This window comes from Caloenas nicobarica, chromosome 3, assembly GCF_036013445.1.
Source record: "Caloenas nicobarica isolate bCalNic1 chromosome 3, bCalNic1.hap1, whole genome shotgun sequence".
NCBI lineage: Eukaryota > Metazoa > Chordata > Aves > Columbiformes > Columbidae > Caloenas > Caloenas nicobarica.
The window spans coordinates 67,408,002-67,432,635 of NC_088247.1; the positions used below are offsets into that span (position 1 = coordinate 67,408,002).

At 38.1% G+C, this 24,634-nt stretch overlaps 1 protein-coding gene across 2 annotated transcripts in view; it reads left to right on the top strand.

Annotated features, from left to right (window-relative positions):
• SYNE1 (spectrin repeat containing nuclear envelope protein 1) overlaps positions 1–24,634 on the top strand; it is a 295,209-nt gene that overhangs the window by 171,216 nt on the left and 99,359 nt on the right. For both annotated transcript variants that reach the window (XM_065632672.1, XM_065632669.1), the window contains 17 exons: positions 1,460–1,725; positions 2,497–4,657; positions 5,038–5,375; positions 6,039–6,183; positions 7,167–7,385; positions 8,223–8,485; positions 9,336–9,501; positions 10,103–10,258; positions 10,468–10,620; positions 12,506–12,688; positions 14,206–14,343; positions 15,683–15,868; positions 17,551–17,673; positions 19,034–19,216; positions 20,590–20,733; positions 23,172–23,366; positions 24,413–24,553. In XM_065632672.1, the coding sequence (XP_065488744.1) occupies positions 1,460–1,725; positions 2,497–4,657; positions 5,038–5,375; positions 6,039–6,183; positions 7,167–7,385; positions 8,223–8,485; positions 9,336–9,501; positions 10,103–10,258; positions 10,468–10,620; positions 12,506–12,688; positions 14,206–14,343; positions 15,683–15,868; positions 17,551–17,673; positions 19,034–19,216; positions 20,590–20,733; positions 23,172–23,366; positions 24,413–24,553 (5,160 nt within the window). The remainder of the gene's footprint in view (positions 1–1,459; positions 1,726–2,496; positions 4,658–5,037; positions 5,376–6,038; positions 6,184–7,166; positions 7,386–8,222; positions 8,486–9,335; positions 9,502–10,102; positions 10,259–10,467; positions 10,621–12,505; positions 12,689–14,205; positions 14,344–15,682; positions 15,869–17,550; positions 17,674–19,033; positions 19,217–20,589; positions 20,734–23,171; positions 23,367–24,412; positions 24,554–24,634) is intronic.

Below are 24,634 nucleotides of genomic sequence, written 5' to 3' on the forward strand. Positions count from 1 at the left end.
TGATAAATGATGAAATGCTTGGGTTTTGCGTTTTTTGGTCTAGACTTTGCTTGTATTCTTATTTTGATATGCCAGAAGTTAAGTGAAAAGTAATCAGCACTTTGTGTCTGTTCTACACAAGTGTCTGAACAAAGTCATAGCCCTTGAAGATACCTCAGCACAAGGTGGGCTGAAAGCTGTCACACCAGCTATCATTAGAATCCAGAAAGAAGGAGTCTGTATTTCTTCACTATTTCAGTCAGGAACGTTGGTTCATTATGAAAGCCAGGCACCTGCTGTACTGTCAGATGTGACACAATGTGTATTTTTTCCTTGATTTTTCTCTGGTAGTTGCAGATGCCTAGCTCTATTTGATGCAGTCACCAAGAGGAATGAGGCAGAGTTGGGCAGTAGCATCTCTTCTTCAGAACCCCTACCAGCCCTCAGTGCAAACGCATCATCCCAGCAAAGTGCTGGAGCTGGGCATGTTTTTTAGTTACAGTTATTGGAAATAGATTTTGGGAAAAGATTATATTTACCCTAGACAGTTTGTAAGTGCTGAAAAATATTTGGTTAATTTTATTAATAGTTGTCAGTATATCGTGTATCTTTTTTTTGGTTCTCTGTGACTTCCTATTTGGTCAGGTAAGTGTGTACAGATGGACTCTTTACTGGAATTTATTACAGAATCGCAGAATGTTAGGGACTGGAAGCGACCTCGAAAGATCATCCAGTCCAATCCCCCTGCCGGAGCAAGAACATCCAGATGAGGTTACACAAGAAGGTGTCCAGGCAGGTTTTGAATGTCTCCAGAGAAGGAGACTCCACAACCTCCCTGGGCAGCCTGGTCCAGTGTTCTATCACCCTCACTGAGAAGAAGTTTCTTCTCATATTTAAGTGGAACCTCCTATGTTCCTCCTATGTTAACTCAAATAGCAATCATACCTTAATAATCACTGGCTTTGTTTCAATAGTGACAGCAGTAATGGTTGCTCTTATACAAGTAGGAACAAAACAAAGTATGGATGTGGGGGCTCACTGACTCATGGGCTCAGCTTCTTATTTTTAGTTTCTAATGAAAAAGGAAAAGGAAAAAAAATACCTAGAGACAGTACTGTTAAAATGAGTTCTCATGAGATCCAGGCTGCCTTACATATTTCGGTGTATGGTGGGAGCTGCGCTAGTCCAGAAGCTTGGACAACAAGGTGTGACTTGATGATGATCTCTGTTTATCACTGGCACTTGGAAACTGCTCTAGTTTCCTTTCACATCTGTAGCAAACCTATCCTCACCTGAGAAGATGAGGAGAAAGATTAGGGGATGGGAGAAGGCACATCTTCGAGTTTGCATCTGCACAACATTTGCCTGGACAGATAATTAGTCCTTGCACTATTTATTTATTTCAGAGTTTTTATTTAAATTCCATCTTATAATTTTGGGCAGCTGTCACCATGTTGATTTTGACTTGTATCTTTTTCAGGAATTCAATCAGAAGTTGCAGTCTAAGCAGTCAGCTCTTACCTCTGTGACTGAGAAGATGAACAAACTCAGCCAAGGACAGGAATCACCTGAACACAAGGAAATAGGAGAGCTGAGCAACCAGTGGCTAGACCTCTGCCTTCAGGCACACAGTTTGCTCATACAGAGGGAGGAGGATCTACAGAGGACGGGGGATTACCACGATCGCATGAATGTAGTTGAAGTCTTCTTGGAAAAGCTCACAAAAGAGTGGGACAACCTGGCCAGGTAAAAAACGAGTAGCACAGGCAAAGCTGACTTAGTGCATATACACTGAAAGAGCTGTTTACAGAGTGACTCTAAGCTGGATGCACTGAAAATCCCTTTTTCCATACTTAATTAAAAGCAGGCCTCCCTTATTAATTATAGTACAATTACTTGTATTGAAATAGAGAATTTGAGAAGCCAGATCTTCAGTGTTCGTCTTTAAGGCAAGTACTGATCTCATCTCAGAGTATAACATTTTCTGATATTTCAAGTATTTTGACAATTTTGTTTGAACCTTTCATTTGTCTTTACTGTGTTTCATATGTGTTTTTCATTGAGATATTGTGTTTTATCTGTTAGACTGTTATATTAAAGTTTAGTTGCTGCTGCCAAATGATTGCAGCTGCTTTGAATAGCATGAACATACAAGCTAAGTGTAAAATTGTGAGAGTCTATTACTGCTGCTATCACTGTCATGGAACAAAATTCACTTCAGCCTCTGTACTTGTTGTTCATAAGTGCAATATAACCAGTGTGCTTTGTAGTATTAATTTTAATTTGCATGGTCAGCCTGATGGCCACATTGAAGGTGAAAGGGAAGGGAATGAAAATGTTAAACTTTTTAGTTAATATTCGAGACTGGTACCTTCAAAAGAATCTGAAAACTGGGGGTATTTATATCATATTGATTTCAGTATATAGTGGGCTTAAAATTAATCCTGACCCCTTTTAAAAGTCTGTCCTGAGATAGGATGTAATAATTAATTTCTGTCCTGTCCATTTTGATAACAGATCTGATGCTGAAAGTACAAACATACACCTTGAAGCTTTGCAAAAATTGGCACTGGCACTGCAGGAAAGAAGATTTGCTCTGGAAGATTTGAAAGATCAGAAACAGAAGATGATAGAACATCTGAATCTTGATGACAAAGAATTAGTAAAGGAGCAGTTTAGTCATTATGAGCAACGCTGGACTCAACTGGAGGACCTTGTCAAAAGGAAAATTCAGGTTTCTGTTTCAACCTTAGAAGAGCTCAGCTTAGTGCATTCCAGATTTCAGGAACTAATGGAATGGGCAGAGGAGCAGCAACCTAGTATCTCAGAGGCTCTTAAGCAGAGTCCTCCTCCAGATTTGGCTCAGAGTCTTCTCATGGATCATCTTACCATTTGCAGTGAACTTGAAGCCAAACAACTTGTTCTGAAGATGCTTGTGAAGGATGCTGACAGGGTAATGACCAACCTAGGGCTCAATGAAAGGCAGGAGCTGCAGAAAGCACTTTCTGATGCACAGCACCATGTAGATTGTCTCAGCGATCTGGTTGGCCAGAGGAGAAAGCACCTGAATAAAGCGCTTTCTGAAAAGACACAGTTTCTTATGGCAGTCTTTCAGGCTACAAACCAAATTCACCAGCATGAGAAGAAGGTATTGTTTCCAGAACACATTTGTCTGTTGCCAGAAGATGTGAACAAGCAGATCAGGACTTGTAAGAATGCTCAGGCTAACCTGAAGGCCTATCAAAATGAAGTCACAGGGTTGTGGGCTCAAGGACGGGATTTAATGAAAGAAGCAACAGAACAAGAAAAGAGTGAAGTGTTAGGTAAACTGCAAGAACTACAGAATATGTATGACACTGTTTTACAAAAATGTAACCAGAGATTGCTAGAACTAGAGAAAAATATAGTTTCCAGGAAATATTTCAAAGAAGACTTGGATAAAGCTTGCCATTGGCTGAAACAAGCCGATATTGTTACATTCCCAGAAGTCAATGTAATGAATAGTAACTCTGAACTATACACGCAGTTGGCAAAATATCAACAGATTCTTGAGCAATCTCCAGAATATGAAAATCTGTTACTTGTGCTGCAAAGAGATGGCCAAGAAATGCTGCCATCACTTAATGAAGTGGATCATTCTTATCTGGATGAAAAACTTAACATTCTCCCTCAGCAATTCAGTATTGTCACTGCTTTGGCAAAAGAAAAATTATATAAGGTTCAGGAAGCAATTCATGGCAGAAAAGAGTATGCCTCTCTGATTGAGTTGACAAGTAAAGCTCTGACTGAGCTAGAAGATCAGTTTATGAACATGGACAAAGCTCCAGCTGCTGTTTTAGCCAAAGAAGCTGTATCACTCCAGCAGACCTATAGAGATCTCTTAGGTGAAGTCATGAGCCTTGGTGCAGCAGTGGATGAACTAAACCAGAAGAAGGAGGCCTTTCGAAGCACTGGCCAGCCATGGCAACCAGATGAGATGTTGAAACTTGTTACACTGTATCACAAATTGAAGAGGCAGATAGAACAGAAAATTAACCTGTTGGAAGACACAGTAGAAGCATGCCAAGAACATGAAAAAATGTGTATGCAGTTTGAGGCACAATTAGAAGCAGTGAAGAAAGAGCAGGTCAAGGTAAATGAAGAAACGCTCCCAATAGAAGAAAAGTTGAAAATATACCACTCTTTGGTGGGCAGCTTGCAAGACTCAGGGAGTCTTCTGAAGCGAATAACTGAACATCTAGAAGCCCTTTCTCCTCAGATTGACTCATCTGCCTGTGCAGCTGCAAATCACCAAGTGCAGTCTTGGCAAGAGAAACTGAAGTTTTTGCATGCTGCCATTGGTGACACTGTGATGGAGTGTGAGAACAGACTTGTGCAAAGCATAGACTTCCAGACAGAAATCCGCCGCTCACTTGACTGGTTGAGATGGGTGAAAACAGAACTTAATGGAACATTAAGTTTGGACCTCAAATTGCAAAGCATCGAAGAAGAAATCCGAAAGGTTCAGATACATCAGGAAGAAGTGCAGTCAAGCCTGAGAATAATGAATGCACTGAGCAATAAAGAGAAAGAGAGATATATGAAAGCAAAGGAGCTGATACCTGCTGACCTGGAAAACACTCTTGCTGAGCTGACAGAACTAGATGGTGAAGTTCAAGAAGCTATACACATGAGACAGGTTAGTGGACCCGAAGTGTCATTAGTTTCTCACTCACGAAGCTGAAAAATATGGCTCTGTGGCTTGGTGTTTGTAATCATCATGAAAAGATTTATTTTAATAATCCTGTTGTTTCAATGATTCAGTTTGCGGCCTGTTGCCATGGATGACCTGGAGGGGAGTGTGAAAAGGCTTCCTTAATATACATTTATACCTGCACATAGAATTGAAAACTCACTCAAAACCTGCTTCCATATAGTTTCTCTGGACCCAGATTTTAGATATAATAAAGGGAAAAGAAAACAAGCATGGGCAAATTCCGCTCTCAGCAGAGGCTATTTTTGTTGCTGCTGTGGATTTTATGTCTGTGACCCTCTGTATAATTTTCCCTTTTATTTCAGGCTACCTTGAATAAATTATATAGCCTCTGCCAAAGATACTACCAAGTGATGCAGATGGCAAATGATTGGCTTGAAGATTCTCAGGAATTTCTACATTTAGCAAGAAATGGTCTTGATGTTGAGAACTCTGAGGAGAACCTGAGGAACCACATTGAATTTTTCAGCACAGAAAGTCAGTTCAGTAATCATTTGAAGGAGTTACGGGGCCTCGTGTCTGAGATAGAGCCATCTATCCAAGCCACAGCAAGAGAGCAGCTGATGCAGAATGTAGCGGCATTGGAGGAAAAGGCCAAGGAGACAAAGCAAGAAGCCAAAAACCAGCAAGAGCAGTTGCAAAGGTATATTCATCTTTGTTTTTCTTTCGTTTTAAGATCACCTTGTTGGTGATGAAAGAAAGAGATCACAACATTAGTTAGAGCTTTGTAAAATGTTTGTGGTACTGATGAGAGAAGTGGATATTAGGATTCAGAGCTCTTGTATTCTGTTTTCTCCTCTGCCACTGATTGACTAGATGTGTGATCTTAAGGAAGCTATGCTAAAATTACGTACAGCTTGGAACAGTACTGAGAAGATGAGTAGGGAATAACTGCCCCTTATTTCATCTGGCACAAGACCTACGCAGAAACAAATTAAATTGAAGCAGACATTTTAACCTAAAAGGAAATACCTTTTTAAAGAACATAATTATGTTACATGTTATTCTTGAATGTTCTGGATTCCAAAAGTCTGGGTGGGTTTAAAACACAACGTAGACGAAGTCATAGAGGGAAAGTCAATCAAGGGCTATTCTATGCCAAGCTGTGTTTGTAAGACACAGCTGAAAGTCAGAAGCATATGATTCTATGCATGCTCTTTCCCAATAATATTTCCTTTGCTTGAAAAATACTATGTAACAGCAAAACTAAGCAGTTACATTGAAAACTAGGTGCAGTAGTATTCCTGATTTTCAAATGGGTTTATATCTTATTAAATTGTTCTTTCTGGAACTGTATTTGTTTAAGGTGTGCTTCTGAGTGGCACGAGTACCAGACAGCAAGACAGAAGGTTATTGAAGTGATGAATGAGGCTGAGAAAAAATTATCTGAATTCTCAGTAGCTAAAGCTGCTTCTTCTGATGAAGCACAAGAGAAATTGCTATCACATAAGGTAAGGTACTGAAAATTATATTAAATCCTTTTCCTTCAGTGAAAATAAATGTATGTTATATAGGTCCCTACCTGTGGCAATCTGAATTTGACGTTTTAGATATTTTCCTGTAGTGCTTAATGATGTCATAGCACACCAAGAGGTGGTTTGTGTTGTGCAGAACACACATTATGTATGTGGGGTGACTGGGACAAATATTTTTAATTACTTTTCAGCTTAATTTCAGTCTATGTGCCTACAACTGCAGAGAACTGGAAGGAGCCAAGAGGTTCCTAAAAGCCTTGGGTGCACAAGTCCCAAAATTGTGTACCCTACGAGAAATTCAGATGAACAGAAATATCCATCTACTTTGGATCATATGGAATAGTTTTACTTGGACAGGAAAGATTGTGGTTTAATATTAACTGGTTTTTAGTGTAAAAGAAAGAAATGTAACTTAAAAAAAATCAGGATGCTAATAAGTTGCCTTAATAAAGGCAGTTAGTGACAGTTCCGATATTCTTCCTGATCCTCGGCTGTGACTCTGTGAAGGCAGGAATCTCCTCTAACAGTAACGTCATGTCTGACAGCTTCATGAGAATATCTTGATATCCTTGGACATCTAAAATGGCATTAAACATGGCATAAATGTATGGTGAAGCAACTGAATTGCTTCTTTCATTTTTAGACTGTAATAGAAGTTAGCCTTTGCTATGAGAAGGATTCTGAACTCTTATTTCTCTCATTTTTGAGGGGTTAGCAAGGAAAAGAAAACCTGGTTACATCAGATTTCTGCTGCTTCAAGAGAGTTGCATTTTGGACCAGGTCCTTAAGCATCTATAGCTAATACATTGTGTATGAAAAATAAAGTGAGACCTATCCACCTCACTCCGCACAGGGCACCTCCTCATTGCAGTGGATGGAACTGGCTTATCTGCTTGTGTGTTGAGTAGTTATGAGTTGTGCTGTAAAAAAGGAAAACTGCTTATTGTTTACTTTTTCAGACTCTTGTGTCTGTGGTGAATTCTTTCCATGAGATGATCACAGCCCTAGAAGAAAAGGCATTACAGCTGGAAAAAAATAGCAATGATGCCAGTAAGGCAACTATAAGTAGATCCATGACAACAGTTTGGCAGCGCTGGACACGGCTCCGGAATGTAGCCCAAGAACAAGAGAAAATTTTGGAAGATGCAGTGCAGGAATGGAAAGGCTTTAACGATAAGGTAAATTCTGGTCTTGGTAACTCCCCCTTTTTTTATATGTACATAGGTTTTCACTCATTATACTGCCTTATTAGTCGTCTTAAGGTAGAGAAAGCTGATAGCAGCAATCACAGTGATTTTTCTCAGGTCATGTAATAAAGCAGAAATGGAAGACATAGGTTTAGAACCACACTGCCTCCAAGACTTACTCTTCTTCTGTATGCACATACGTATGGTAAATACAGAGTTGTTTTGGTCTTCAGAATATTCTCCTCTACATTTCCCTTCCCCAAGTGGTCTATTCTAGATTAAGTCAATCTCTCTTTCATTTTTCCCCTTTTTTATTTTTTTCCCTGGAAAGTATGAAGTTGCTATTTCTAAATTTATACAGTAATATTATTGCCTGTCACTGCTCATGTATCTCGTTTTGTTTTCTTATATCCGACTTGACTTTTACCTGTCGTTGTCCATTTTTGTATGCTCAGATTCCATGTTCTCTGGAAACAGGGATAATGTTTTTGTTAAATGTATGACTTGTGCCAAAAAGGGATCTCCCCTGGGATAGAGAGCTCTAGATCCTATGGCAATAAAGTTAATAAATGCTAAAAAATATGAGGAACCACTCATCGCTTAACAAAAAATCCCTTGGCAAGTACAGTGTGAAGAGCTAGGGCTAGCTAGCTAGATCTAGCAGTATTAGGACAGAGATTTATATATGCTATGGAGACTCTTGCGCAAGCCCTGTACAACTGTTCTACAGCATCTACATGTACAGCACTGAGTTTAGCACATTTTGGTATTGGTTGTACTAGCTTCTTTTTAATTTCATTATTGACAAAACTGCATCTCTTTCCATAGATTCAGAAAGCCACCATAGCAATAGATCAGCTACAAGGTCGCTTACCAGAAAGCTCCGTAGAAAAGGCATCCAAAACAGAGCTCCTGGAACTCCTGGATTACCACAGCACTTTCCTTTTGGAGGTGGAGCACCAGCTATCGTCTCTGGGCCTGCTCAAACAGCAGGCTGTCAGCATGCTTCAGGATGTGGAAATAAAGCCTCTGTCTCAGGAGGAACTACCAGTCATGCAAGAAATCAAAGCAATGCAAGATCGATGCCACAAGTAAGGCAATGTTTTAAAAGATTCACTAGAAAAATGACATCTTAAAATTAATTCATCCATAAAAGTTCATGTATCATTTTTGTTACTGTTAACAATTACCATGCTTAAAATAAATACTAGTTATTATATTTAAAATAAGCATCAGTTTAATTTAAAGTATCTTTATTTTTTAAATAGATTTTTACCATTATTTTTATCTCCATCTGCAGGACTATGCATTTTAGAATATGTGCTTTCTGCTTTGCATAATAATACTAAGTTATGTAAGAGTTGCATAAACTACATTAAAGTTAAAACTGATTTTGATCCATGCCTTATCCTAGGTATTTTGCAAATGTGAATCCCATCAATAGGCATGGAATTTATCTCACATTATTTCAAATTGTAGATATCTGCATCTGAACTGGTTAATTCTCACTCTCTAATTAGTGGAGAGAAATAGGCAAGCCTAAGATGCAGTTTTTCTGGCCTATTTTAGAAGTTTCTTTTAGAATGATGATGAATCACCCTAAATCATGCCCTAGAATTGCCTGCTTCCTCCACTGACAATCAGGACAGTCTGTGGTGATGAGCTCAGGTGTAGGTGTCTGTATTGTAAACATTTGCATTTCTTCAAAGGAATTGTGAACTAGATGTCAAAACACATAAAACTGCTAATTAAAGGGAATGAAAAATGAACATGAGAAATTTCAGTGTGCTGCTGTAGTAGTCTTTTGCAACAGTGCCCCGCTTTTTATATCTCTGGATGTGATGCTATCAATCCTTTATTATTCAATATTTTTTGACAAAGCGACGTTTTTAGACGTTGCATAGTTCTTCACAAATAGTTATTGTTTCTTTGTTTCTGAAGTATGCAACAGAAAGTGAAAAAAGGTGTGAAGATGGTGAAACAGGAGTTGAAGGAGCGTGAGGAGGTTGAAGCAGAGATTAATAGTGTGAAGTCCTGGATCCAGGAAACAAAAGAATATTTACTAAGCCCTGATGTGGAAGTGGATACTCAACTTCAGGAGTTGCAGGTATATAAAATTTGTCAGTTTCTAAATTGCAAGATTTATCTTCATTGTAATCTGCTAGTGAGTGTTAATAAGGTCAAAACCACCAAGAATTCCAATTAGACAGTATTCGTTAGTTTTTGAGTAAGCCACCCAACAAATTCATAAAGCATGAAGTAGCTGATGGGCTGTAATACTCTATTTTAAAGATATTTTAAATATATTTAAGTATTTGCATTTATGCATATTGTTCATTAATTTTTCTCCTCTCATTTAAGATATGGGGGAACTATAGAATGTGAGTGGACAGAATGTAGCATTTCTTTTCTATCTCAGCAGTTTGGGAGAGAGGGACACAACAAAATAAAATAAACTCATTTAACTGGAGGTGCTGAAAACTTGACATTTTCTATATATATCTGGTCACATGGGAACAGAGAACTGGACACAGTCAAAAATGAGAATCCAGTGAAACCCAAGATACAGTTCTTTTTAATGAACTGATTAAACAAAAATTTGAAAACACTTAGCTTTGTTGCAAGCTGCCTGTTATGTCTGCATTTCCTAAGTTTACATAGACATGTTTTTCCTATTGTTCTTGACAAAGCTGTTTTTCTGTCATTAGTCTCTCCTTGGTGAAGTAACTACTCATCGCCAGGCTGTTGAAAAAATGGCTGAACAACAGCAGAATAAGTACCTGGGGCTTTACACCGTTTTGCCTTCTGAACTCTCTCTTCATTTAGCAGAAGTTGGGCTGGCCCTTGTAACCATACAAGATCAGGTAAAGCATAGTAGCTAAATGTGTTACAGAACTATAGCACTTCTTTAATCTTCATAACATAGTGAAATACTGTATCCAAGTGTGGTCAAACTAGGACAACATAGAGTGGTTTGATTACCTTCTTTATATTGAAGTAAGTTAAACGAAAGTTAGCTTCCTTTCGGGTGGAGAGATTTCTGGTTACTGAATTTAATTTTTATTGTTGACAGATTCAAACCAAAGAAAAAGAAACTCAGCAGATCAAAACATTGAATCAAGAGTTTGGTCAGAAAATCCAGGGGATAGCAAATGAACTAAATGTCATTCTTTCCAAACTGAAAAGGAAAACAAATGATATAGCACAAGCTAAACTTGAACAAAAGGTAAGACAAGGCTTCCTTTATTTGGTTACACCATAAATTATTCTGAATTGGGATATTCACTTAATATCAATGTTGTATTTGTGAAGACTTGCATGAGACATTTTTAATGTAGTTCAAATGAAGAATGGACAGATGAGTTTTCTTAATTACATTCTTTGCAAACTAGCCCATACAGGGGCTTGAGCAAGTAACAGAACTTGGAGGAAGTAGCTGAGAGTACAAGAAAGTCAGATGGACAAAGTTATGCAGTTCCCTCTAATAATGACTATGATAGGAAGCCTAAGAGTCTTCCAAACTGCTCCTTGTCCCTGTCTGTACTGAAAGGACCATTCTTTACGGCGCACTTTTACTTGTGGTAAATAGAATTTTACTTAGTCAGTAGTCCATCTCATATCATTTGGTATAATAATGAGGTAATGATGGTTTGGTTTTTTTAACTCGTCAAAGATAAACTTGACCAAGTTAATGTCTGAAATTAAGCAAAGCACACCAAATAGGAAAAGATTTGGCATGTCTGGTATGTCAAAAATTACCTGTTTCTTTTCATGAGCTGCTCTCAATGTGCTCCAAAATACCATTTGCTTTGCAGATGTCGCTGAAATATATCCCTTCAAAATTGGTGGGTCTCCTTTATTCCAGTAATTAAGCAGAAAGACAGTGAAATGTGTTTTCCCATGTTGCATAGGTAAAACTGGACTGAAATTTAGTAAAGTTCCCTCAAAGTCTGTTTTAAATCCATGTGACCCAGATCAAATGGATCCTTCTCTCACTTTTAAGTAGTATATAAATTCTGCATCATTTCTATAGTAAACACATTTATTTATGCCCGCCTGAAATGTGTGTGTGTTTTTATTCAGATGAGTAGTTCAACATCTATCTTTATGTCTACACATAGAGAGTTATGTCACTAAGTCATGCTACTGTTCATGGAATAGTATTTGTTTATCACAATGGTTGCTCATAACTTATAGTCTAAGGTGTGTCTGCCAGGACAGCCTTAAGCTGAAGAGCTTGAAGTAACTTCTCTAATCACCTGTAGCTAGAACCATGTTCTGAATCAGTTTTTGTCTGATGATTGCTATTTAAATTTCTACAAATAATTGGAAAGAGGCTAGAGTGTTTGATGAGACTTATTTGTATTACAAAAAAAAAAAGAATTATTAACATCTTAGGTATAAAAAACAAATACAAAAATACCCCAATACTCCTTCCCCAAGAAACTGTAGCCTGGAAGTATGTTATCAATCTATGGGAAACATGGAAAACCGTTTAGGTTTCCTTTTTAAACTTTTCAGAAACTTGTAACTATGGTACAAAAAAAAAAATCTGGTTCTATTGAAACAGTCAAGCATGATCCATACTTGTCCTGTGTCAAGATCAGACTATGAAAATGCAAGTTTGAAATGAAAATGGAGGATTTATAATGCATTAATGAATAATTACACGTTCCTGAATTTTTAAGGGTCTATTTTAAGACAGCAACAAAATGAAATCCGTTTCCAATAAATCAAAATCCTCGTCATAGCAACGTGTGCTGAGTATTCGTTTTGAAAACAAACACAGGAAAATGGCCAAGAACAGTTAATGTCACTCTAAAGTGTCTCAGTCTTGCTGTGGTAGGTAAAACGGTTATCCATTTCAGCTGAGAGGTCAGAGAAGAAAGAGGTCAGAGAAGAAAGAGTGATGACACACATTTAAGAGATGACCAAACATCCTGCTGTTCTGCCTTCCTGGTTACGCAAGCATTGTTGATTTCCAGCCAGAATAAAAATGGAACAAGCTATGGAGACTTTGACAGGGTATAAAAGTTGCAGGTTGGACTAGAAATAATCAACTAAAAAGCTAACACTTTCTGGATCACAAATTTTCTTATTTTTCTGTGTAGATCCTTGGTGAAGAGTTGGACGGCTGCAACATAAAGCTGCTGGAATTAGACGCATCAGTCCAGGACTTTGCAGAGCAGAATGCACCACTGGCTAAGCAGCTGGCAAACAGGATCGGGAAACTCACTGCACTGCACCAACAGACCATACAGCAGGCTGAGTACAGGGCAGCCAAGCTCAGCCAGGTGTGATCTCAAATCCTTTCTGCTGTTCCCTTTCAGAAGTAGAAGGAGCATGCAAACTTCCCATTTATTTTCCTGTGGTTCTGCAAGAAGGAGCATTCCTTAGCACATCTGCCTGCTGTTAGTCAGGGCTTGCATCACACATTAAAGAGAGAAACAGATGGGTCAGATCAGGAGGGTAGGATAATTCTGTGATGCTGTTTTAACATCCTCTTCCATGAATCATCAGATGGTTGATTCCTCTGCTGCCATGGAAAGACTATAGACCTTCCCACAAACAGTAGCATGCCAGGAAGTACTCTCTCATTGGACTTTTCAGGGCCTCTGTCTTACCAGTGTTATCTATATTTGCAGCATTAAAAAAAAGAAAAAAAATTTTGCTCTGGTCACAATCTATAGAGGGTGAATGTAATTTGTAGATTCAACAGAAAAGCCTAGATACGATGGCCTTTATAATGCATACTGTTTGTGCAACATTTCAGCATTCATACAGATGCTTCCCCTGCAGTTCAAAGTCCCTGAAATTCTTATTTATTTTTGGCAGTTGTTATCATCCCCAAAAAAAGTCTAGCTAAAACCAAAGAAATGGATTTTCAATGGTTCCGCCATCAATGCCCTGATAAACTGAGTTCTCTTTTCTGCACACCTGAAGAAGCTTCTTGTAAGACTTGAAAAATATAACTATTTCATGATATTCTTCTCAATTTCCTCTGAAAAAAATGTTTTTAAAAAGAGAAAATTACTATTACATCAAAGTAAGAGTTCAGTCAAAGGTACTTGTTGAAGACATTTAACACTTAACATATTTTTGTTCAGCACCAAGAAATCCACTTCCTGTCGTAACAAATTATAGCTAAGGCAAACTGCATGCAAATACGGATCAGTCACCTATGATTTGATCCCTCCTTCATACAGGACAAATGTGTGAAAATCAATGAAATTGTTCCTGCTAAGTGAGAAGATAATTGGAACTAAAGAGTACTTTGCTAAAGAGAAATTGGGTGAATCAGAAAGCAGAGCTTTTCTCCTGTATTTTGAAATAACTGCAACATTTCCCTTTTTGGAAATATGGCGGACCGAGTGGACAAAGCATGTTATAAAAAAGGTGACTTGGCGGATGACATGGAAAGAGCCAAAGAAAAATAAGGGATGATAGAAAGAAGGCTCGTAGTGAGCCACGAATTTAGCAAGAAGGTATTTTAGAACTTATATGCGAGGCTGAAAAATGTGCATTAAGTGTACCCCCTAGGGATATAGTTGAGCATCACTGCACCCTCCCAGTGTGACCTACATTCTTATAGTGCCTTTTTTGCCCTGAAATAGATATGCCTGTTAGTGGAAGCAGACCTATTTTAACTCCATAAAGACAGAGGTAGTTAAAGTATATTCAAGAGTAGGGAAACATTGTTAAAATGATCGCCAAGTTAAAAACAATAAATGAAATAAAATTAATTTATCATTCTCTAAGAACGGTACAGAATTACATCTTAGACTTAAGTGGATTTTTGTTTTAAATCCAGGCTGCTTCACACTTGGAAGAATACAATGAGATGTTGGAGTTCATACTGAAATGGATTGAGAAAGCAAATATCCTTGTGCACGGTAGTATAACATGGAATTCTTCCACTCAGCTTTGTGATCAGGTTAAAGCCTACCAGGTGATTATATGAGCTATGAAATTTAAAGGGCAGTTTATAAATGTGTATAAATTAAGTTATTTTCTAAGCAGTGAAGTTTTATTTCTTACAGTTTTTTGCCTCCCTTCCTTGAGGAAAAAATAAGTTTTAAAATGCTGGGTTTCCTTGACGGTTCCAAGTCTTAAATATGATTTATTTGTTCTGGAAATGAAGATATAGTGTTGAATTAAACTATATGATTCAAAGTCGATGTCCATGTTTACTCGAGTATATTGACTTCAAAGTAGCTTTTGATTGAATAGTGCATCTATACATTGTGATTCTTTCACATTGAGTACCTCATTGCAACTGATATTCCTGTAAAATTTTAGTTAACCAAACACACGATTTTCAGGTTTGTGGGTTGTTTTGTTTTTGTTTTGTTTTTTCTTTTCTCCTCTCTCCTTTACACTGAATTGGACTAGCCTTTGTTTTCGTCTCATGAGTTTCATACCAAATGTTCTCAGATTGATACCCAATGGATGAGTTTCTTCCATTTGCTTCCTGAACATCTCATGTGTTTTGCTGTCCCTGTGACAGTCCAATTCGTTCTGTGTGTGTCTCTGTGTGGAATATGTAAGTGTGGGATCAGTGGAGCAGTTTGATAATGTTCAAGCTTGCCCGGTGTTACATGATCACACACAACAAATCAAACCATAAGATGATCATGTCTCACTAGTACCAAGATAAGACTACATTAATTATTATATGTACGTTAGTTAATTGTCAGCTGCATTCATTTACATTGGGGTGATGTAGTATGTCACATTTTCTTATTCTGAATAAGAACCTCCAGGAAATTTTTCCTGAAGATAGCTGGGAGATAACATTTCTGGTTTGTTTTTCCTGTGGCTTTTTCGCTGCTTCAGAAGTTGAGGAGGATGCAGGCTTAACTAGTGCCATTCCACCAAACGCTTTGGTAGCCATTGTTTAGGCAACATTAATGAAGCTGCACCCAAGTGCTTTCTGCTGCTTCCTATCATGTAAATCAGGCTTCCAGAACAAATCCTGTCCATAGATTGTGTATATTATATTTTTACAGGCATGTGTGTGGCAAAACACTAAAATGAATGTGTTGGTGAGTACAGCTGCTGAAGCTTCATGACTTACTCTTTTGTTTCCCAGCCTTCATAAACTGAAGCACTTCAGCATACACTCAGAATTAAGCATTTTGCCTAAGCCTTATAGGAAGTCAATAGAACTTCATAATATGCTTACAGATGTGTACAAATTGACAAGTTTGCAGAATAGGAATATACTTAAAGATATGTTTAATTTGAAGCTCAGCTCTGGCATTCAGTTTGTTCTTATCTCCATCTAGGCTATGCTTGATGAATCCGGAGAGATTCATGGTGATCTTGAGGCCATGAGTGAGAGGACTGAGTATCTGGCAAGTGTCTACTGTACTGAGGAAATGTCACGACAAGTGCTGGAACTGGGCCGGCGGACAGAGGAGTTACAGCAAGTGATAAAAGTGCGGCTACCCAATCTCCAAGATGCTGCCAAGGTATATGAAAGCAATTTTTCTAATGCTAGCTGACAGCTAGGGTGGTGTCTGCATCCTGTTTCTGAGACTATTAGATTATCTGTGGTCTATAAAGGACATGATTGTGTTGTCTGAAGTTAGATGTTGGTTTTGAAGAAGACTTCTTTCCATTACAAAAGCACAAATCAGTAAACCACAGTTTATGAGCTGAAGGCTTTTTTTTAAAAAAAAAAATATTTTTCATGGAACAAACCAAAGATTTATGTACAAGTAAGCATAGTAGAAGTAAAACTTACTAGCTTCAGCTCTCAGAGAAATATTGGAACAGTTGCATAAACTATTTGTAAATTCTTATAAGGAAACACGGATATGAATAGAAGCCAACAGAGATTTGTGAAGAAAATCAAATCAAAAGTGTCCAATTTAATGTGAAAGTAATAGGCTTTGTAGATAAATGTACAATATGTCATAGATCTGGAATTTAATGTTTCACATAATATTATTATTAACAATGTTAATAAGCTTATCTAGTTGAAAATATGATAGGTAGGTGTAAAGCTGGCTAGAAAACTTACCCGGTGTGTAATTATTTGCAGCCCAAAAGGAGGGATATGTCAAGTAGGGTTTTGCAGGGTTCTGTCTTGGATCTGGTACTATTCAATATTTTCATTAATGAGTTGGATGTTGGTTTAGAGATCATGGCTTTTGGGATGCTTAGACAACACCAAATATGCAGAGATTACCTGAGAAAAAATTAGGCTGATATTCAACAGGGACAGGGGCAAATTGTTATGCTTAAACAGAAAGAACCGTGCATGTGTGTATCGGAATGAGGAACTACTGGCTTGAGGCACCCTATTGAAAGACCTTACATTTAATAATATGGATCATAGAAAAATGAGTGAACAATGTCACATTGTTGTAAAAAAAATTCCAAACAGCATGCAAAAAATAAAGTATATAACTGTAAGGTATGTGAAATAGTCCTTTTGTTCTCTGTATTGGTCACTAGCAAGGTTTCAGCTGTGTCCAGTTTTGCACTTGAGGAAAGATGTGGACTGACTGGAGAAAGAACAGAGGACAGTGATGATTGCTATATGTGTATGAATTTGTAGAAAAGATGCATGAAAAAGGATTATTCTAACATATAATGTTTTCAATGAGAATAAAAATAATTTGTTCTTTGTGTCTTTTTTTCATTGGGATAGTAAGTGGACATTTGAAATGACAACAAAAGCTAACTTCATGTTAGACCATCAGAAAAAACTTTCTACAAAAAAAGAGTACTGAAACAGTGGAATATGTTGTCTGTAGAGATAAGTGGGAATCCCCTGCTAGTGGTCTTTATGAACAGTCTGTATAGATAAGACAACTATGTCCTGTCTTATTACAGGAAGATGAGAAGAGGAAATCTTGAGTTCCTTTCTAGGCGTCAAACTTTATGAAATAAGCTTTATAAAGTACATGCTGTATTTGAGATTGAGGAAGTACTTAAAATAACAACTCTGGCATTGTGACCTCTTTTTATAGACTTTCATAGGACCAATATGTTTATCCAATATTTTAAATATTTTAAATTCATTGTTAAAACTATGAATTCGTCTTAAACTGTATATAGGGGATGTAGCTACAAAATCCAGATAGATCTATTTATAGTGATTTTATTTTTTATTCTTCTCTGAATCAAATCTGTTCTGTTGCAGGACATGAAGAGATTTGAAGTCGAACTGAGAGCCCTGCAGGCTGCTCTGGAACAAGCCCAAGCCACACTGACCTCTCCAGAGCTCGGGCATTTGAGCTTGAAAGAGCAACTTTCTCACAGACAGGTAAAGGCCAGAACCTCAAAGAACCTTCAGTAGTGAGAATTTACACAAGGAATAATGGAAGTTGGTGAGATTGATTGTGGTGTTTCTTAGGTGGATCATTGTTTCAGACTCTAGCCCCAAATTACTGCCAAGGGAATAAGGGAGAGAATGGGAAAAATCATTCCCTCAAACGGAATTGCTGAAGCATAATCCTGTCTGTTCTTAGGTTGATGCAATTCTAAGAAATGTGGATCCAATTCAAGTTTAATCCATAATAATAATGAAGCTGAATTATTATCCAGGGCTTTTCATCAATAGTTTCTTAAAATACTTCAAAAGGAAGTCTAGATCGTTATCGCTATTTTACAGATAGAGATAAAATGAGATAGTGTGTTGCTAACTCCCCCAGTAGTCAATTTGAAAGCTAAGAGAAAATTCAGCCCTGTTACTTTTTTCTCTGTTTAGTTGAATTACCTCCATAAGATATTGCTGCATTCTGTGTTGCACTTGCCCTGCTACAGAGATTTGTCAATTTGTTATTTTTGGTTTCAATCTCGTGACAAGAAAAATAACCAAAGCTATAGCTTCCTGAGTTGCTTGAGAAATATTTCTTGCTGCAGGCTAATATAGAGTTTTAACTGTCCTAGTTGACCAGTTAAAACTAAATGTCAACAGGTCCACTTCAAGATTAAAATCTGCAGAAAAATATACAGATGAAAGTTAAATGCTGATCAAATCTATTCTCCAGTCATTGCGCTTAAACCCTTCTCATGCATATGAACAGACAGCTTGAATGGACATTGTGAACGCAATAGAGTCTATTAACGAAGGCATCTAGTCAAAGGAGAAGATTTCTGTATAGCTGTGCTTTTTTCTCTTTGATTGCCTCTTAAATCTTAAGCAACGTTTTCAGCCATGGTCTGCATTTTCAAAGAAAGGTTGTGAACACAGTAGGATTCATTTGCTGGTTTGAAAATGTACTTCTGTGTCTCAGCATGGAGTTCCACACTCATGTTCACATTAACATGTGTATGCATAAATGATACCTATGCTGCTTTGATTTTGGGGTGGGAGGGTTAAGATTTTTTTTTTCAAATATGTTAACAGAAATAATTTTGTACTTAAAAATAGGCACTACTACTTTTTAATGAATTAGTTTTATTCATATTATATGGGCGTAACTAATATTTAGGAGAGTGCTCATTTCAGAATGAGCAAATCCAGACAAAGGGTGTTCTGGTTATATTCAATTTAGAAAACAGATAATCAAATGTGTTGTTCATTTTAGTGCTTGAACTCATCATTATTTTTCTTTTTGATGCATCAAATGTTCTGGGGGTTCTGCAAATCTGCCTTGCCATGGCACTGGCTTTGTTTTTAGCATCTGTTGTCTGAAATGGAGTCCCTGAAGCCAAAGGTTCAGGTGGTACAAGCCTGTCAGAGCGCACTGAGGATCCCCGAGGAGGTGGTGACAGGGCTGCCCCTGTGCCACAGTGCCCTGCGGCTGCAGGAGGAGGCCAGCCGCCTGCAGCACGCCGCCATCCAGCAGTGCAACATCATGCAGGCAAGTGCGACACCAGCCCCTGAGTTACTCCCAGTAAATCGAACAGTGCCATGCAAATTGTGTTTCATATCTCTGTGAACTCCTCTTTTCTGTGTAGTACCATCAGGAAGTTTCCCACTATGTTTTAGTCATTTCTGACTCCATATTTTTCGGGATTTTAGCATTCATGATGATGTTATTGGTTGATTTACCCATCAGACTCTCATCTCGGTTCTCTCCTTGATCTTGCTCTGGTTTTTGGTAATCCTGCTAGGATTAACTAAAGAAATAGCTAATATACATGTGTATGCAGGTTAATTTTATAATATATACAATTAGTTAATGAAATTAATATATCATTATATCAGCTGCTTATAATAATCGCATATCAACTACTGAGTTGATTAAACAGCTTTCTAGGATAAAAATAATGTGTTTTTTTCCCTATTTATTAAAAATGTGTATATATTAAGATATCCCTGCCCATTGTGTGTGTGTGGGGGGGGGGGGGTGTGGACTAGATGACCTTTAAAGGTCCCTTCCAACCCAAACCATACTATGATATATTTGCTTTCTGATTTTCGAACCATTCAGCAAGTATTATAGTTGCATTTTCAAGTTTTGCTAGGAAACAAGGAAACTAAGTTTTGTTTGATTGTTTGAATTCATACTTAAAACATGTAAAAGGTATTTCCGAAGAAGAGAATAAGCTTTTCTTTCCTGCTTTTCAGTCATAGAAAAATACATGGTGAGCTAGGTTGCTAGTAGAGGGATTCAGGTTAGATTAAAGACACTTTCAGTCATTAAGGATACTTAGTGATACTTAAATACAAGGAAGGGTACAATGTCACAATGAAAAGCTTTAAAACAGGTTAGATGAACTGCTGGTGAATCTATGATAGAAAGAAGTGATACCACACTGGTAGGATAATGTTCTAAATTAATCTTCATAATCCTCTGCTAGTTCTATTTTCTGGAAAATCTAGCTTTTTTTCATAGAGCCTTTCTATTTCATAAATGGAGGTGCGAAGTGAAAAAGCAGGGGAAATGCTATACAGTAAATCTGTGAGACTAGGCAATGCTATCTTTTGGTGATTATGTTTGGTGCAGATACTTTTTAGAATCAGAAGTTCTAGCCCCTCATATTAGATACATAAAATAATCATGTCAACTGTTTTTTAGAAATAGTCGAATAAATAAAACCTTTGAATTCATTACAGTTCACAATATTTCTGAATGGACTTTCTCCCAACTGTATTTCTGTTTTGCTTATTTGGATGAGACTGCCAGGTAGATGTAGGTTTATTCCACTTCTGAAGGGAGATCAGTCGTGCTTGAACTATGTAAATATTTATTTTCCTATACACAACTCTTTTTTTTTTCCCCCTCTCAAGGAGGCAGTGGTTCAGTATGAGCAATATGAGCAAGAAATGAAACATTTACAGCAAATGATAGAGAGCGCCCATCATGAGATCCAAGACAAGCCAATAGCCACCAGCAACATCCAGGAACTCCAGGTCCAGATTTCACGTCATGAGGTAGGCGAGCCAAAAACATGACAACACGAGCTCAATGGCAGCTCATTGAACCCAAAAACTTCTCATAAGCAACTGTCATCTATTAGCTCAGTAGCTTTTCAGACTTGATCAAGGGTGGGTGAGCAGGTAGGCTTCATACCAGATAGAAAACTCGTGCTATTGGTATAGTGTGGTGTATTTATTTGTTTAGTCAGTTAAATGTGTCCTAATCTCCTGGCAAAGGAAATTGCATTGCATAATCAAGGGACAGTTATTTCTTGGGATAGAAAATGCACCATTGAGCTCTGTGTGTCACTTTTGGCACCAGAGGGCACCATTTCTTTAACTTTGAGTTAAAAGCGCTGTGTGCTATTATGTGATATTACTATAACCTAATGTTTTGTTCATTTTCTATCCAGTTGTTACAAAAGTTACCTAGTATAAATGCAGAGCAGTTTGCTTAAACAAACACTTCTATCATTTAATAGTGAATTTAAAATGCTACTACTCTCTAATCAAATGTTCTGGAACAGCAAATGCAGGAGAATAACTTCAGCAATACAGGGTTGGAGGAAGAACAGATGCTGCAGGGAGGAAGGAATTAAAAATGGGGCAGCTTGAAATGTCATCTGCATTTGAACAATTTTGGTAGCTAGGAGACCTTCTAAACATTTGCAGGAAGACAGCAGCTTTACTCTGTTGCACATGTTGGGATCAGCCAGAGTAGTCAGGTTTCATACTTGCATACTCAGATATGCATATTTTTGGCTAATATTTTGTCTGTAAAATGCCTGTGGGAAAGCATAGCATATATTGAATGATAATGATTTCCCACTAGGCCTCAGAGATGTCATGCATTGCACATTAGTGAATGACTGGTACTTGCCAAACAGAGCAGATAACTGTTCCAGTTGCTACATATTAAAGGTATGGCTTGATCTGGTTTTTGATTGCCCTAGTTGATTGTTTTATACTCAAGAATTTGCTTCGTCTTCAAGGTAAGCCTTGGAGCTCCAAGAGAGCTCCTTTTGTTGCTGACGTGACAGGCAATGACCAGGTACCATTGAACCCCAGGCAGTAAAGTGTCATCCTCAGTCTTTGTGGTGCTTCCATTTCTAACTCTATATTTATCACTGTGACTGTTCTGCACTCTGATTTTGAGGAAATGGTTTCCCAAAAATGTTATATAACCAAAAAAAATTTATTTTAATTTTACCAGCCTGAAGCAATAATCTTTCTTACTTTTTAAAAGAGATTGCAATTAGATCTTGCAACTTCAGATGCTATTTTTCCTTGAAAACTTGTGTTTGCTGATGAAATAAAAGCAGAGATAAAAATAAAGCAGAAATATGTATTTGAATAAATAATCACTGATTTAGCAGGCAAACGTATACAAATGTTGTTTTTCACTTTATATATCAAAATTCTATTGTGTTTTTGAGCCTCTAGGGAGACAGGAACAATAACTTTGACAGAAATATGAAAATATCACACCATTTTTTGTTTTCAATATATTAATTGAATGCTTTGAAGCTGGACACTGAACTAGGCAAAGGTACAGGGCAGGAGAGAAGACGAGTCAGTTTCTGCGATTATCTATTTCCATCTTTCTTCTCTGACTGAACTTGAAGTTATTATGATGTCTGGCCATGCAGATAGATGATCTCATAGCCATAAAAACCAGTGTTTTAAAATATACTCTTCTTTAGGACAGATTCCTCAGCTCTTTTTAAAGAAATGTCACTACTGTGTGCAGCTCAGCTTTTAACTCTGAAGACTTACACAAAACCAAAACAAGATTAAAATACAGCTTATCCAAACACCGGCATTTAATCTTCTTATGTGACCGATTGTTCATATCACACTTGATCTTGTTAGATCCTGTGAGGAGGTATTGTTTGAACAATTCATTCTTTCTGGTGGGAGCTGAATGAGGCATTTTTTACAGTTGTGGTTACCATATGACCTCATTTCCATGGCATGCATTATGCAGAGAAGCTTCATCTTCCTCAGATAAATGGAAATAGAACAGGGGAAATAAAACGAGACAGGAAGAGGGAGAGACGCTCCCCTTTGCTGCAGTCTGAAGCTTATAGATTTCATGTCAGGTTCGGGCTGGATGCAAGCGTGAGCTGTCCCTCCCTCCCTTCTGCGATTACCATCCACACAGAGCCTTTCACAGCATTTTTGTTTTTCCGGTTTCGCTCTAAAGCTCTGGGCTCTGCGGTTTAGCTGTGCAGCCAGACGCAGCCCGACTTGTTCCCTCCACTATCAACATCCTGCTCGTCAGTCAGTCAGCCTTTGCGGCAGCTTCTGCGGGGTTTCTGGGAGGCAGAACTCTGATGTTATTGGCTGGGCTGGGAAGGAGAGCTCGCCTTCGCCGCGGAAGCTGAAATGCTGCTGGTCCTGTGGCCTCCCTTGGCTGCCTCTGCATTAGGGGAAAAAAAATGTTTCCTCAGGAGCTGGCACAGAAGATCAAAGGATACCAGGAGCAAATTGCTGCTTTGAATTCGAAGTGCAAGATGCTGACAATGAAAGCAAAACATGCCACCATGCTGCTGACGGTGACAGAAGTGGAGGGGCTTTCAGAGGGCATGGAGGAGCTGGATTCAGACCTGCTCCCAGGACACCCCGCTCATCCCTCGGTGGTTATGGTAAGGAATGCATTGGTCTCGCTGCTGCTTATCTGCGCTGCTTGCTTTTGCATCATTGCAACACTCCTGTGTAGCAAGTTGCCACAGTTTGCATCTACGTTTTGCTTTTGAAATGGCTGTAGTGTAGCAAACCTAACAAGTTACAGCTTCCCCTTTCTGGATTTTGCTTCTTATGGGTTTTCAAGACTTGTTGATAAAGGATGAAGTTACTTAACAGACAAATACCAGCAGAAGTTGTCTGTAATAAGATGCAAATACAGTGCTTTTTCATAGCTGTCAGCATGCAAGAGCAAACGCTAAGAAACTACTGGATTCAGGAATAACATAAAACCAGAATAATTATTATTTCGTAACATGTTGCAGTGTATGGGTTTTGTATTAAAGTGTTGATGTGATAATTGACAGTATGCTGCTATATTCTCAGATGAGTGTGTTGGAAATGTAAGCTGCCTAACTACTGACACAGGCCTCATGTGTGAATTACTCTGCTTTTGTTTGTTTCTGACTGGGTCTTATTACAAACATACTGCTGATGCTATTGGGATTTTTGCCTGACTGAAAATAGACTGCAGATTCAGGATTTATTACTGTATAACAGCATTGAGGAAGCAAGAAGAATATGTTGTTACTGGATTGTGTGTATCTTATATTTTAAGTTCGTTCTGTGTTCTAACCAGGCCTGAGTACTGAGGCCAATACTGCATTATTCTGTAGCTCTCCATAGTATTTCTGCATGCAGTACTGATTGTTTAGAAGACATTTAGGCGAACCCTGATTTGTTATTATTGAGTTGCTTGCTATATGTTTTCTTTTAAATTCATTAGGATACAGGAGAGCATGTTCATACTGAAGTATGAGGTAAAAGACACTATTAATTCAACCAGGTTTTTACACTGGTAAATCTGAGAGTATGAAGTAGGACTAAATAATGTCATGGTAATTCTGGCCACGTGTTGTTTTTCTTATTTTGATCTCAATCTAAGTCAAACCTAAGCTGAGGTAACTGATTTTCTTCCTGTACTCTGGGGTTGCTTTTCCTGTGGCAGATGACTGCTGGTCGCTGTCACACGCTGCTCTCCCCTGTCACTGAGGAGTCTGGGGAGGAGGGAACCAACAGTGAGATTTCTTCTCCACCTGCCTGTCGCTCTCCCTCACCTGTGGCTAATACAGATGCTTCTGTTAACCAGGTACCTCCCTCTTGGCATTCATTCAGCTTTTATCTCAGACATGCATGATTCCAGTCCACAGGTGGTTTATTTAATGCTCTG